Source organism: Aspergillus uvarum (assembly GCF_003184745.1).
Source record: "Aspergillus uvarum CBS 121591 unplaced genomic scaffold BO82scaffold_13, whole genome shotgun sequence".
Lineage (NCBI taxonomy): Eukaryota > Fungi > Ascomycota > Eurotiomycetes > Eurotiales > Aspergillaceae > Aspergillus > Aspergillus uvarum.
Window position 1 is genome coordinate 190,910 of NW_020291310.1, and position 15,466 is coordinate 206,375.

The 15,466-nt window shown below is 51.0% G+C and overlaps 4 protein-coding genes across 4 annotated transcripts; 2 read left to right on the top strand and 2 right to left on the bottom strand.

Moving 5' to 3' along the window:
* Window positions 1-889: 889 nt before the first annotated feature.
* On the bottom strand, window positions 890-2,272 carry BO82DRAFT_362852 (uncharacterized protein; the record flags this gene model as incomplete). The annotated part of the gene is made up of 2 exons (XM_025636868.1): window positions 890-1,633; window positions 1,688-2,272. 2 exons carry the CDS (start codon window positions 2,270-2,272, stop codon window positions 890-892), a joined length of 1,329 nt encoding a protein of 442 aa, XP_025494166.1.
* A 3,652-nt stretch (window positions 2,273-5,924) lies between these two features.
* BO82DRAFT_29636 (uncharacterized protein) lies at window positions 5,925-6,443 on the top strand. Its single transcript, XM_025631901.1, has 2 exons — window positions 5,925-6,107; window positions 6,173-6,443. Exons 1-2 carry the CDS (start codon window positions 6,002-6,004, stop codon window positions 6,301-6,303), a joined length of 237 nt encoding a protein of 78 aa, XP_025494167.1. The 5' UTR covers window positions 5,925-6,001; the 3' UTR covers window positions 6,304-6,443.
* Window positions 6,444-9,292: 2,849 nt separating this feature from the next.
* On the bottom strand, window positions 9,293-10,722 carry BO82DRAFT_278167 (uncharacterized protein; the record flags this gene model as incomplete). Its single annotated transcript, XM_025631216.1, has 4 exons — window positions 9,293-10,097; window positions 10,162-10,270; window positions 10,337-10,475; window positions 10,534-10,722. The coding sequence occupies 4 exons, from the start codon at window positions 10,720-10,722 to the stop codon at window positions 9,293-9,295; spliced, it is 1,242 nt and encodes a 413-aa protein (XP_025494168.1).
* A 2,195-nt stretch (window positions 10,723-12,917) lies between these two features.
* Window positions 12,918-14,091, top strand: BO82DRAFT_352357 (uncharacterized protein). The gene has a single exon (XM_025634665.1). The coding sequence runs from the start codon at window positions 13,293-13,295 to the stop codon at window positions 13,851-13,853; it is 561 nt and encodes a 186-aa protein (XP_025494169.1). The 5' UTR covers window positions 12,918-13,292; the 3' UTR covers window positions 13,854-14,091.
* Window positions 14,092-15,466: the final 1,375 nt, after the last annotated feature.

The window sequence follows — 15,466 nt, forward strand, 5'->3', positions numbered from 1 at the left end:
GGATGATAACCTTGAAGGACAAGAGCCCATACATACTAGGTAAGCACCAGGTATATACAGTACAATCAAGCATGGCCTTACTTATGCAGTCTCTTAACTCCAGAATTATCACAGACAACCGTCAGCTTCTTTCAAAATCCGCTCCCAATCAGGTCACCCGAGCTGTCAGGCAATGCAGCATCGCAAGGCCCACTTTGTATGGGAAGCACCTCCCCCTGCAAAAGACATAGGGGACACTCGACGTATGTAGGCACTTCATGTAGCCAAATGAGGCCGGTGGTAGAAATATAAGGGATGCACTGCGGGGATCGCGTAGGCCAAATTTGGTAACTAAATCCAGGCTTAACATTGGATAGAGTGCTGCCAGAGGGCACAGTCCTATACTTTCTACCTACTCTGAATCCGTGAATCCGTAGACACCATCTTATAACAGAGAACGGGGTAATGTAATTCTTGTGATCTCATTCCTTCATTAGATACATGGTCATTATCATTTGCTCTAGTCAACTCGATGACTTGAACTTCTTTTTTCTGCATTCTTTGCTTTTTCCTGCAGAAAAATCTGCGCTTCCCCAATGCCAATGAGAGACCGAATTCTCTCGAGATCGTTTTCGGAACGCCAGAAGTCGATCTATGCTAACTCGAATCACATGCGATACTCAAAACACGAAGAAAAACCTTAAGAAAACCTTATGCACCTGGAAACCTCTGACCTCTTGACAACGCCAACATGACTAACCTGACAGACTCCAAATATGTACCAGTATTGAAAGCATCCAGGCTTTTGTCTTTCCTGCTTTTGGTGTGGAAAAAAAAAGGCATGTAGTAAAACGCTAAAATGAAAGAGAAAATAAGTGAGTGAACAAGTAGTAGTACCGCAACAAGAGCCTTAACGCGAGTCCGTGCTCGACTGCTTCGAATGGGCTTTCTTGCGGTTGGAGGCTTCCCACAGGAGCCGCCGGCGTTTCATTTCATCGATTTCAAAGAGAGACTCTTCTTCCGACCGACTGGGCACGTTTTCGGACCGCACCGCCAAAGCACTCGTGGACCTCATCTTCTTGAGACTTTTGACCTTGCCAGATTCGCCTAACTTGCGAAGCTCACGAGTCAGCCGCTCCAACGCAGAGCCCGATTTATGCCTGGTCGTGGGAGGTGGAGGCAGAGGTTTCTCGAGAGTATCCTCGACTTCCTTGCTGCTCTCGCCCCCCGCGGCGAGAATCTTCTCCGCTGAGCCGAAACTGATTCCGGAGTCAACCTTGCGGCCTTTGTGACCGCGGGTCTGAGACTCAGTACTCTCTTCAAAGCTAGCGAGCCCAGTGACCGTGCTACAGTCATCGTAGATGTCCAATGCCGCACGAAGGTAGCGATCGAGAACATCCCGGACTACAGGCCAGCCATTGTCATCCCCGGGCAGTGCGCCCTGAACGATAATCTCGTTGAGCACTTCCGGGCCATTGCGCCCCACGGCCGCAATGTACCTGAAGAAACCATCGCGCTGAGACCTCAGATGGTCAGGCGTCAAGTACGAGGTCGGAGGTACAGTTGCGTCGGTGACCGGGGGGAACAATGTGTTGAGCATTGCGATGCAATTGGCCTTATTAAAAGGCTCCATTAACATCTCGTTGATCAGAGTCTAAAACGGCCGGGTTAGCAAGAAGACAGCGTAGTGAGAAGACGAGACACATACCCAGCGACGCAAGCCAACATAGACTTGGGTGTACAGAGCCTCAATGCGGCGACCCCGAGAGTTGAGGGACTCGAGCCAGGTGATCGCACCAGGGTACTTGTTAGCGAACTCGGACGATTCCTTCACATCCTCCGGCTCGACGCCCAGTCGCTGCAAAGCGGCAGACACCTCCTTCCGGCGGCGGATTTCGAAGTCTTTGAGGTAGTCCAAGGCGGTCAATGCCTGAGGGAAATCGACCTCTACCAATTGAGGGGTGAAGCAGCGACGCACGAAGGAGGTGACGAAGCTGGGAGGCAGGTTGCATGGCTGCGAGGGCAGACGGGAGATTTGGTGGCTCAATTGGGCCCGGAAATCAGCAGCGAGATCCATCGAGTCTTGGGACGAAGACGAATTGGTCGGGCGGTGAAAGGCTGTTTCAGGCTGGCGGGTAGTTGAGGATGATTGTTGTCTCGTGGGGTTGCAATTCAACGCATACATGGAACGCAGCGGGATCTCGTAGGTACCAGGGTACCGAAGACAATGGTCGAAAATCCATGTCAAGGCGGAGCCATCGGGGGCATCCAGCGGTTCTTCGGTGCGTGCCATTGTTCGGGAAGATGAGACAAGGAGTGCGAGAGTCGAGTATGGAAGAGAGATTGGATGTTTCCTATTGCTGAGGAGCTGAGGAACTACGAGATGCCGGATATAAGAATAGTGGTCAAACCAAAAGGCTGGGACCAGTCGGGAAGAAGAGGATAGTCAGGGGGGGGGTTCTTGTGTGCGACGTGATGGTTCGTGCAGGTGATCAAAAAGGGCAAGAGTTGCTCGCAATGACGGCTGGCATCAAATGCGTGTAACGTGTCTTTCCATAGCACGGATATGCGCTTGGAGATCGAGCGATCAGTGATGCAAAGTCTCCTTGGCCAGGGAGACAGGAGCAGATATCCCTTCGGTTTCTGATGTGTGAGGGGCAACCGTTCCTATGGGAATCCACCGGGCTGATCAGGCTGTTGCGCGGGGAGCTGATGACGCCCGTTTAGCTTTCTTTGTGAAGTTCTTGGCTATTTGGTAATTTGGAAGTCGAAGGCCAGACCGAGGATGGGCGAAGATCCAGAATCGGGCAACGGGGAAGAGATTGATAGAGATGGCAGTTGGTTGCACAGGCGGGTATGGATTCCCGGATAAGGTTGCTTTCAAGCAAACAAGATAGACAAAATTTGTGTAGTGCGAGCTCCAATGTAGTTAGGAGCGAGATTCAACATCTAACGTAGGTACTTTTGGAGTTTAAACTTTGGATGGATCACGAGAGAAGTTAAGGAATTGACTGATAGCTTGTTGGATTCACAGAAAGGAAATCAGTAGAGAGTGTAAGCAACGAACGGAGGCGAACAAGGGGAGGAATAGGAGGATAGGGAGGCGAGGGCGTGAAGTGTGATGAGTTAAGGACTGAACTGAAGAGATCGATAGGGAAAGGAAGGTATGATGTCTGTCTGTCTGCCTGTCTAGATGTCTGGAACAAAGGAGGACAGTCGATCGAGAAGGGGTCGGGGACTTAAAGAACGAGGAGGTGGATGAGCGTAGAGGGAGTGGACTAGTGTATGGAGTGGAGAAGACGTTGTCTGGGCAGAGCGAGCGAGACTGTGAGAGGGAGAGAAGGAGGGAGTCAAAGAGTGGTTGAAAGCCGTTCTACCGGTACGCGTAGCTTCAGCCTGGGCCGGGACTTTGTCTGGTGGAAGGCAGTGGTGGATCCAGTGGGCAAAAAAAGGGTCGGGCCAGTCACGGGCTATCATCCCATTCCCGGGCAAGTGCAATTCCCTCGGGCTCCTCTTTTTCCTCCTCCTCCTCCAGGATCTATCAGTCAATCAATCCCGGTTCCATGGATGTCTCTCCTGCTCTAATCTATTCTTGCTTATTATGTCTAGTATTATTATTTTTATTATGATATTATTATTTCACAGAAAAGTACTTAGTGCATGGGATTTCCACTCTCCGGCCCTTGCTCCGAACCACCCGCGTGCCTGGACTGCTTGTCCCTCTCTTTGTCTGACTTGGTCTGAACTGTGTGTCTCTTGTTGACATCCTCTGCCAACCGAGTGCACATCCCAATCAAATCCTTACCCGAGGATCAAACAACCCACGGTGCGAATGCGACAGAAAAAAAAAACAAGCAAGAACAAAAATGGGCAAAAAGATAAGCCACTCTCCCTTTCCGTCTGCAGGTCCTTTTTCCTCGGATGTACACTGGCCACAAGCTGCATAAGGTATGTGCAGTAGTGTGCAGCAGTGGGAGCAGCAGCATGAGCAGCAAGTAAGCCAGGCTCCCGCGTAAGTGCATCCGGGCTTCTCAGCGGAATTGGACCGATCGGAAAAAGACGACGATCGAGAACTGAACCAAAACAAACCCCTCTCTCCTCTTCCACTCCTCCCCTCCCCCCGACCGAGGCTCTCAGTCTCAGGTCTCAACTCCTCTCGCTCCTCACTCGGAGAACCGATGGTGATGGATGAGACGACGGACTACGGTAGACTAAAACCCGCCCTAAAAAAGGACTAGAGGGGCCGATTTTGTTAGGCCCAAAACGGGCGGACGGTCTGGAAATTGAGCCCAGGCGTTCCTGCGTGCCCGGTCGGAGGCTGTGGGGAGGAGAAAGAGAACGCCCGCAGGGAAGGGGGGATTTTTCTTGTCTCGCCGCACTGATTTATTTGCCGCACAAAAAATAGACACACGACTGATGAACTCACTGGACGGGACTTTTTGGTCACGCTCTCTCTGCATTGCGATTTTTTTTTCTCCTTCAAAGGGGCGACTTTTCTCCGTGGAAAGCAGGTCATCCATCAATTGTATCTGGAGAAATCCCGATCACCTTCTCTGCCAGTCACTCAGCCTCCAGATCATCCCACAGACAGAGTACTCAGGATAAAGGAATCCGGTAGACTAGGCTGTCCTCTAGCGTGGGCGTGCCTGTCAATCCAGGTGTCAGGCTCCTTCGATTGAGGGTCCGGACGGTGACTTTCTGGGACTCTCGGTGGGGCTCTCCCTCAGGACACGCAATCTATTCACGATGAGAGAAACAGTGACTCCCCACACAGCAAGACACGCACACATAGCACAAGGCGATGACAATCTCAATCGTCGTCAGTATACACACCGATCACAGAGTTTCAAAATAGCATCGTGAGTTGCGTCATACACTGATGAGGCTCATGGGTATTGCGTAGGTCGAGTGCCACAGATCAGAAACCCTAAAAGCAAAAGGAGCTGTCGGCAACTGGAGGACTGTGTGCGTGTGTGTCTTCCTCTGTTCTGATCTCTCCCTCTATCTCTGCGTGTCTCCCCCCTCCACTCAGTAATCCTCCACCGTGAGGACGGCGCGACCCGATTTGCCTGCTATTGTTTCTGACCTGAAACATACTCGGTCCCGACCGTATGAGTCCGAAATCGATGGGAGATGTGTAATGAGGTGGATGCTTACGCTACTCCATTTCCATTCCGAAGAGTTGAACCATCGCTCCGTGCACGAGACTACAGCTCGTCTCACTTACTTCGTAGGTAAATTGGGCGACAAAAGTACTAACTTGCTAGCAGTCCAGGACTCCAGTTGAGGGCGATGGCATCCAGACAGGTGGAGCGACAAACCCACAAACACCACCCGATACATACACAGTAGATCTAGACAAGACAGCCCCCTGCAGCCCATCTTCAGCTCCAACCATGACTCAAAAAATTATCATAATCCTCCCCTCTCGGATCGGGGAGTTTTCCTTCCTGGTCCAATCCTTGCATTGACCCGATCGAGAGGTGGTTCCTATCTGCATCTACTAAGCAGTAGGTACATAAGTAGATTACTTTAGTTTCACGAGGGGACGTCCGCAACAACCTGATCAGTCGAAACGGCAAAAAAAGCAAGCAACGTCGCGAAAATCAGTCCGTCAGTGACAGACAGTCTTCACGCACGCAGCGTGACTCACTTGTAGTTAACTGCATCAAACAATGACATATTGATAGTCCAGTCTGCCTTCTCAATTCCTCTAGATCCCGAGCAGAATTATGGGTCCTGGTGGTGAGGAAGATCAGCACCATCACCAACGGGATGTCTTTCTGAGTCTCTTGGCCCTCAATCCTGAGACAGCGATGGATAATGTCACCCCCCGCCCCCTGGGATAAAGTCTACTTGTCGCAAATAAACTCACAATCAACGAATCACATCCCAAGAACTCTAGAATATTTTACTCAGTATTTTGACGACTGACGTACAAACAAACTGGGTTGCTTAGAACCCGATTCGCGAGTTTCGCTCATGATCGACACGGGGGGGAGGAGGGAATCAAAGCCGACGAATGATCCAGCAGCGACAAGCCATCGTATCGCATTCTAGTCTAGGCACCCGGCGCTCTTCTTGCAGTGGTGTTATGTACAGTATTTCTCCAAACACTGCTTCAGCTTGTAAGTTAGCCTAACTTAGCGGACTGAAATCAGAGCCTGCGCTAACAACAAATTGAGTAACCCAGCGCTTTCACACCGCATGCCCGTCATCTGCACGAGTTCCCTCCGGATTGCAGACGAGATCCCTCGGAAGAACTCTACCTATACTCCGCGTAGGTGTAGATCGCTCGGTGAATTCTTCACATGCAACGACTAACTTGAATCGGCGAGTCTTCATATCCAAGAAAAACAAAAGAAACACCAAGGAAATCCTTCAGCGAGGAAAGAAACACAAGCAGCAATAGCATAGCTTTTGTATTGCTTTTTTCTCTCGCTTTCAAGCAGCGCTGCAAGTCGTCAGGGTCCTTTCACACCGGACGGGAGTCGGTGAGACTCTCTCCCCCGTGGTTCAGCAGATGCAGCTGAAACCAGGGACGAACTTACAGAAACCCCCCGGTTTTTGAGGCGGATAGCAGGCTCGTGGGTGCATTTGCTGGATGCAGGAACTGCAGGCACAGCAGGCGCAGCACTTGACTACCTTAGCTACTACTGCGATTGGAGTAGGTAGTGATCTGGATCCGCGAAGTAGGTACTGTGAAGTAGCTGGTCACTGCTTTCCATTGACATGTATATCACCGGATGCTATTGTTCAGGGTTCAGCGATCCCATGCTATAGGATCCCTTACAGCGCGGTAGCAGATCCCCCAACTTGGAAGGGAAAAGTGCTACCTACAGCAGCGGTTAACCGCGCTTGAAGCGGTCCCCCTGGTCCCTGCTCAGCTGCAGCTGCAGCTGCCACTGCACCTGCAACCCGTGAAGAACGTGATAGAAGTTTATCGTACAGTACCTAAACAGAAGCTGTACAGTCGGTTCGCATCTGAGGTTCAGTTCTGGGCACCGGCACCCGACCCTGCCCTCTGCACACTGAATATCCACAACTCCTAGTAGCCAAACAACCCGAACTACTCCGGACAGCACAGCATACTTGATCCCAAATGCCCCCATCCACCACCCAAACCACTTCTCCAAAGACACCCACCACCCAAAACAGACGATCATGGAAAACCCGGCGGCAAGAAAGTCTCATCCAACCCCAACTTCCCGGCAATCCTCTCCCTCTCCCTCCGCTGGCGGTCACCCATGCTATTGACCGTGCGATCCGCGCGATGGTACGCCAGCGTGCGCACCCAGCTCATTAGCCGAGAGCGCGTCCTCGTGGTGATTCACCTCGATGGTCGGCGACCGCACCACGGCCACGTCGCCGTGCACGGGAAGGCCCAGACACCGCTCTGCGATGGGGTTCAGGGGGCGGGTGTCGTCGGACTCGAACTCCCACCCCGAGGTCGGCACCCCCGGCGCGTACACGTGATAGTGCCAGTCGTTCGTGTCGTGGTGCGAGAAGAACGTGCCGGGCTCGTAGACCCCGGCCCAGCTCAGGTGCGACTTGATCTCCTGGCGCTCCTTGCCCCGGTTGCCGTAGGCGTGGAGGGGGGAGGGCTCGAGGTGATGCGCGTCCTTGAAGGGTTGTTGGTTTGGGCCAGTGTGGGCAGTAGTGGGAAGGGCGCGGATTAGGAAGCGGTTTTGCTTCTGGGCGCCAGCGCAGGTGCGGCGGTGGCCGCGCTTCCAGTCCGTCGCTTGGCAGACGAGCAGTAGCGGGCCTCGTTGCTGGGGTGGCAGCCAGAGCAGCGGAGAGTGCCGGGCTTTGGGCGGGTCGTGACGGTGCAGGTGGATGTGGGGTCGGACATATTGCTATTGTATTTTTTTCATTTGTTTTGGTTTTCGAAGTTGTAGTTGTGCGTTATTGACACCAGGCGGTTGAGTTCATATAGATGAAATATCAAATTGTAGGCTGTGCCTACGCACTAAGCACAACGATTCATCTTATATGTTTGCGCTTCTCTTACCAATCAGAAAATCTTAGTCGTTTTGAGGGATGCCAAGAAAGGCGGAAAGTATCCGTATGGCGGGGAAAAACAATGTGAAACTGTAAGGTGAGTTAGTCGATTACAGTTTATGTTGTGACTGTAAAGAGCAGGCCCAAGCACTGAGCCAAGCTTTATGTACTGATATTTCGAAACCAGAGGAGAGGTCTCTTACCAATATCTTTAAATCAATATCACTAGTGGGAGGTCTATGGCACAAGTGCTCAAGGGTGGGCCTAGAATCAACACTGGCACAAATGCTGGGTGACCGGGTTTGTTGACAGCTGCATAGATTTGGTGCCGTGGTGGTTTTAGTGTCCGGTGCTAAGGGCTTGTTTGGACATCCCGGCCCAATCAGGGTGTACTTGGCGCAACAACTCGAAGTACAAGCGTTTGGTGGTAGTCTATCTAGTAGTTTGTATAGTATGCTCCTCTGCTCTGCACCTTTATCAGACAATAATCATAGCACCGGAGTCGCAAACATCTCTTCCGGCAATCGCTAACAGCGTATCTTAGAAAGCGAGCATACATGTCATGCAATCTCTTCAACAATCATGTAAGACTCTCTTCCAGATATATATCAACATTTCCCTGCAGCAGAGCAAACTCCCTCCACCCAGCAACCGGAACCGCGTTCTTATCAAAGTGCATCTCACACAACACATCCATACCCCAAATCAACCCGAGATTCAGCAGAACGTCACGATTGTTGATACTGCCGCGTATATACTAGTTGCCATGGTTGGACAGAGTAGAAAGAGAGAGCCAGCACAGACCTGAGATACAGAAGTGTCATGTGAGAGTCTTTGTAATGTAGATACACTTATGCCCACTGCATTTCAAGCTAGTCGAGCGTACATACAAGTCATAGAAGCTGTGTGTATCCTAGCATTCAGAAGTCTATCCGGCACTTTGACTGTGACAAAAGTAAAAGGGATATGACGTAGGCCAGATAAACGAAATCACGGAATCGCTACACAATGAGGGACCGAGGACAGAAAATATTGTTTGCAATTGCCAAGGAAATCAAGGTAATGAACGAAAAGGTGAAAGTAAGCCCATGGCCACCGGCGCCGATGTTCAAGTGGAGTCTAACCCTCGCGCCCTGTCAGTGACATGCGGGGGAGTGATTTCAGCCTGAGAAGTAAGATCCCTGCCCGTTGTCCGCTTATCCTCTAACCATGTCCGCTCATGTTCTCCTCGGTCGCCTCGATCCTCAGAATCTACTGGGGGCACATGCTGACTGATTGAACGCTCGCACCTAGAGCCTTAACTCCCCCAAATTCAAATATTCGACCTTCTAGGCAAAGCACCGATTTCCCTCTCCCATTGCCGGTCAACGCTGACACGTTCCTGATGGGGCACTCGCTCCCAGGCCTCGCGAAACCGTGAAACTTTCAACTCCCAAGCCGATAACCTAGCGGCGATGAAGGAAGCACTGGCGTCGGCACTTTCCCGGACCCGCTCCATGGGAACCATATGACCGCAAGGGAGAACGACCTCTTGCACCAGTCCCCGAGCCGCGCCGCCACTGCCTCCAACGCCCGTGCCAGTAATCTCCATCTTCTCTCGACGGGCCGTCGGCGAAGATACGCCCGATTGATCTCCAAATAGATAGAGAACAGCGGGCTTCAACTCCGGCAACCGCCGGAACATCCACGCGGGCTCGGAGCGATAGAATGGATAAGTATTATCGATGTCGTCGGGATGCATTTCTTCTTCGGGATAGCCGCGAGGGAGACCGGATCGCTCGTCGAGGTATGACGGTCGCATGTAGTAGAAAAGCTCTTGTGCCTTCGTCGTAGTCAAGGTCACGGCGGACGGCCCAGTCTCCTCGGTAATGGGATACAGCGGCGTGGGGAGGTCGCGGAGCCCGTATTGGACCCATGTCGCGAACACGCGGGGATCCCATGCCTGGTAGAACGGACTGGTCTGGAATTTCTCGATTGCTTGTTGACGTGAGGGCCATAGGTCTCGTCGGTACGTGGACGCCTGGGCGAATTTGCGCCCCGGGTTCTCGCGTTGTATCACAGGGTCGATCAGGATAAGACCTTCAAATAGCGATGGGTGTAGCAGTGAGAGATGAGCACTGATAAATTTAGTAATATGACTCTAGATTGATGGTAAAGAATGAAACCGTGATTTGCACTCACAGTTGCATCCCACCCATGCTATGACCGATCCCAATAAGCGGCTGAGGGATCTGGTCTTGGAACTGGTTTATCATGGAAAGAAGATCGCGCCCATGATCAAACCAGGCAGCTAGAAAACATATCCGATAGTGAGTGAAACGGTTTAGTTAGTAATATCCATGGCGTGAATACTCACGATCATGACCCAAAATCGATTCATTTAGAATGCCGCTCTGCCCCTGCTGAGCAACATCCGCAATCCAAATGGATCGAATGCGTCTTTTATGACTTCGGAGTATCTCGTGAATATCATCCCAAAGAGGTTCGTATAGTTCCTGAGCGACAGATGAGTTGTGTAGACAAGATAGCACGATCAAGAAGTTGTAGCCACACCTTTGGAAAAGCATTTGCATGAGCCCCGATTATTGTGACATCCCCATCTTGCGGAGAGGGGTTATCGAGTGGGATGTACTGCTTGACCGCAAGCATCAGCTCATTTTCATGGCCGGCTTTGACAGCACCCAAACGCTCCCGGACACTTTGACACCGGGCTGTGTGCTCAACAACACGAAAACGAGACATATCTCTCCTGGTAGAGGGGACTACTAGGCTGATCGATCGTGGCCTCCGTGGCCTGCGCAGCATCATCAATGTATGAGCAAGGAAAATCAATTCTGATAACTGGTCTGCAGATTATGTAGATGTGATTATGGTATCCCCGCCAGAGCAAGCCGAGGCAGACATCACAATCAACCTGCTAGATTACCGACGTGCAGTCTTGGCATTTCCTCCTGCATCTTAGTTGATTTCTTTCTCCAATTTGGAGAAGTGAAGGAGCCGGATATGCAACACTACATGGTGAGCGGTGGGATGCTGTCTCGCGCTGTATTGCTTAATATCAGTTATGCGTCCTTTGCTCGGGTCAATTCGCGCAGTGAGTGAGTTGTGGATTAGAGTCTCCTGGGTTAGCAAGGTAAGTACATCACAGCACATCACAGTCTATCTTGTTCGCCCACATAGAAGCCGCACGGGTACGCAGTGTTAAGTACAAGCGCACCAGCTTCGGCTGATGTGAGATATGTTGTTGCCTATTGTTGCGGAGAACCATGTTATAATTCAAAAGAAAATTATCTTCAGCTCTTAAGGGCAGCAGAGAGGAAAACCAGACAGAAAGGGAAGACTAAGCACGAGGTTGCACTAAACGAGTCGGTTCAGAGGATTTCTAGTCAGCAATCAAGGCATATCATGGTGAAATAGTGACTCCAGTGGGAAAGGCACGATCACTGCAATGCAGACCACCATCATCGGCGAAAAATCCCTCATCCGGTTTAGGAATCTGCTGCATGCTTAAAGAGACATGCAGATACGTACGGTCTTCCATCAGGAATATCGATCAGAGATATTGATCAGCACCTGCAGGCTTATAGACGGTGCTAGGATCTGCTGGTACGGACACAAAGCTTCGATGTTGTTACAAGTCATGCAAGACATGCAAGACATGTGCCTGCTAACATGACCCTCTCATGAAATGAGTCAAGCAAGGCCCTTGATCGAGAGTCGAACCCTTCTCGGAAGCAGCTGACACCTTTCCTTACCATGCATGATAAAAGAATAGACTCACTCCGGGGAAAGGAGGCTCTACTCTGGACCTTATACTACCTTGAGAATAGAGTTTGGCAATTCGCCTCATTCATTGCATCATAGATCATCAAGCTCATTCGATTAATGATGATCAGCAACTTTGTGAGCAAGGAATTTAAACTCGTGGTTCGTGTCAGCTCGACGATCGAGGTTTCAATTCACAACGACGCTGCCACGACGTCATCTCAACTCTACAATAGGGCTGATCACTGTCACAGGTGTCAGAAGACGAAGGTTCAATCGAGTAAGAAGTGCATGATCGTCTCGTTGGGAGCGTGGTGGGAGGATAGTTACATCTGTGTCACTATGAGAGTCACTGGAAAGTTCCAGTGGCTGACGGGTGGCTGACTCCTTGACGGGAATGGCACCGTAGGGCATCCACGGCTGGGAGATAGGCATCACCCAGAGATTTGGTGAGTTGTCTGGGACTGGGACAGGAACAGGTGTTGCGTTCCAAACTGCCGACGACTCTGGCGCGACAACACCACAGCTTCAAATTGAGCTTCAAGGGATGACAACCGTCAATTACTTCATTGATGGCTTTGACTATCTTATCGGGTCGGTCATTCATTCCATTGCTTCTACCGTCGTCGACACGCGGCCTGTGTGGGCTGTAGAATGAATCCTGACAATTCTCAAGGGGGCGGATAGTCATCTGGAATTCATGGCCTTGCGCGGTGCATATGATAGTCGTCGTCATGGACTCGAGCCCTACTATACCATAATTGGATGGAAAAGGGACCGTTCGGCGTTAGCAATTACAAGACATCACCAAGAAACTGAAAACCAAGAGTCTATGAGCAGCAGAGAATTAAAGTGGAGCGATGCGATGGGGGGAGAGTGATCAGGCACTAGATTACTCGATTTCGATCACTCAACATCCGATCTACTGGTGGTGAGATCCTTGAGCGGCGGGTTGTAATGCCGGTAGCAGGTTTCGTGGGGATCATGAAACGTGCCAAAAAGGGACGAGCCAATGCGTTCTCCATGCTCCACCGGCAGTCTCCATCTTGCGGAGAAAAGAAGGAAAAGAAAGTGATTACTGTGGGGCAGCTTGATTGGGAGGGGAGGGGCTTACGAATCAAAGCATTTACAAGGGCGCCGCAATGATATCAAGAATGCCGAGCAGGGCAAGGCTGTTGGTCGCCACGCTCACTAAGCACTTCAGCAGTCAAGCACTGCACCGCGAAAAGCCGCCCCAAACAACTTGCTCACATTCCACATGCGCGTCGATTGAGTTCAGCTCTGACGTTACAGCGGGGGGAGCTCTGCGATTCACACGCCTGTCTGCATGCTTCAACCACGGACCACCACTGCACAGTCCAAGGTTCGAGAAATGATGTTGACGATATCGACAGAATCGACCACAGCACGGTTCAGATTTGGAATATCCAAGATTGGGAATATAAATCCATCCTGGCCCGCTTGTCTACGACCCTCAACTCCTCCTGCAACTCGAATGAACCATAATACCGAGTATCATCTTGAACACACACACTCCCGTTCCCTCCATGTCTTCCTCAGCTGAATTCTTCCGCATCCCCGCGGCGGTCATCCGTCGCACCGCACCGCGTCTCAGTTCCACTCTTGGCCCCCTGGCCAACCGACCGGCCATCCCAGGCAAACTGGCCGCAATCTCCCGGGGCAAACTCCAGCGTGAAACTGAATCTCAAACCCCCGACCTGCGTCGGTGTCTGGGTCACCACCACATCTTCCGTCGCTGCGTCGCAGCCGAAGAAGAAGACAACGCACGATATCGTCGCGAAACCTACGAAGAGGATGACGACGGAGAATACTATCACCGCCGCTCTACAAGCCGGCGCGACTCGGACTCCACTCCCATCCGCACGCAGATCACCAAGGCCGTCAAAGCCATGGTGCGACGTCGCGATGCCGACAATAACAACTCGCTGCCCGACAATGGCCTGGTGCGCATGTCCTCCAACCGTGCCTCCGGAAAACCACGACCCTCCATCAAACACAGCCGCCATCATATATCCATGTTCGGCTTGCGACGGTTGATTGCATCGCAGTCGACCACATTCCAGCCGCAAGCACAGGCTGTGGCCTAGCAATAATCCAAGTCACGATGAGTCATGGCCGAACAACCTCAACGACCCGCTGTCACAACTCGAGAGACACTGCATCCTTTTTCATTTTTCCGTTTGAAGCGAAGCTATGTTTATGTGACGATTCATGAATTGATGAGTACGAAGTTACGTTTTGTGATCTATGATCAAATCATTTTGTGTATATATCCCAGTGTCTGATGCCTGGGTATGAAAGATAATATCCATATTTGAATTAAGGTACTATTTATATCCAAAACTCTTCCAACCAAAGAATCAAACCCCGCACCACGCCACCATAACTTAGTCCTCCCCGGTTCTAGATTTCTTTGCCACATGACCTTAAATTTAAAAGCAGTTAGAAGCTTAATCCATCCAGAGTTCCCATCTAAAGATAGGCTCGGAGAATTGATAAGCTACCTAAGGCAGTGTAATAAAGCTCAACATCTTACCCATGTGTATCCAAGGAAGCGGAGCAGTCCGGCTCTGAAAGGCGAATCTCTTGCCCATAGCTTCTGACTACTCATAAGGACTTGATTTATGATCCAAGGGCACTAAACTCTCACACAGAGTGTGGGTTATACATTCTTTCTGAATGCAGACAACAAATAGCGACATGGATAGATACTATTCGCCGCACTGAGCCGGGAGGTGGGGGGGGGGGTTAAGTAGATGTCTACCTAGTATTCTCAACATCAATATCAAGAAGATCGACTCTCTGTACTCAAGAATGACATGGGACTCCACCCCTCTCCAGTCCACGCGACTGGTCGGATCCGCTAGCATCCAGCATCCTTCTGTGTTAGAGGTTGGCAGAAGCCAATCACCGACATCGGTCAATATCTCGAGTAACAGGTTTACAACCAGTTGCAAGCTTGATGATCTATAACGTACCAGACAATCCACATAAAGCTGGGATGACAAGATTAGCCGTGCGCCCACATCAACCCTAGGCGCTGTTTACCCCCAAAGAAAGAACACGAATGAATTACAGTATCGCAAGGGCAGGCCGTGGTATCAAAGCCGAAAGCGCACTGGGGCTAGAGATCCAGACAGGTTGACTCCTTGAACTTCGAACAGATAATTGTTACCAGCAGCGGAGGGAATGAGGTGTTGGAGGTTGAGGTTCGATCTGATCTGTGCAGTCGGGACTCGTTGGGGATGTTTAGCACCAACCTTTGTGGAGCATGTATCTCTAACGTCGGAGCAGTCGGTCTGCTGTCGCTTTAGGCGCGCAATGGGGCTGGCTGCTGCGATGGTGAGGAGGGCGAGGAGGGCAAGGGCGGGTTTCTGTGATAAGGGTACTGATGATCAAGGTAGATTGGGGAGGACAAACGAGAAGATGAAGTTGGGTTGGAATAGAAGGCTAACAAGAAGATCGGCCGTAAAATATGACTACAGGCCTGCTTATAAGACACAGCAGGTCGATTGTTGAGAGTTCAATGATCGGCAAAGCTTCAAGCATATAGTTAAGCATGAAATATGATGTGTCACCGAAATAGTAAATGAGCGGCGTGACTGCATGTTTCTGGGGCTTGATGTCTTCGGGAATTCTGCTAGTGCGTACCGGTAGATCCGAGCAATAAGACAGCATATTATAATTGGCTTTTTTTGGG

Coding starts and splice junctions, on each gene's coding strand:
- BO82DRAFT_29636 (XM_025631901.1), top strand. CDS start 6,002: ATGATCCAGCAGCGACAAGCCATCGTATCGCATTCTAGTCTAGGCACC. Junction 6,108..6,172: donor TCCAAACACTGCTTCAGCTT/GTAAGTTAGCCT, acceptor TGAGTAACCCAG/CGCTTTCACACCGCATGCCC.
- BO82DRAFT_352357 (XM_025634665.1), top strand. CDS start 13,293: ATGTCTTCCTCAGCTGAATTCTTCCGCATCCCCGCGGCGGTCATCCGT.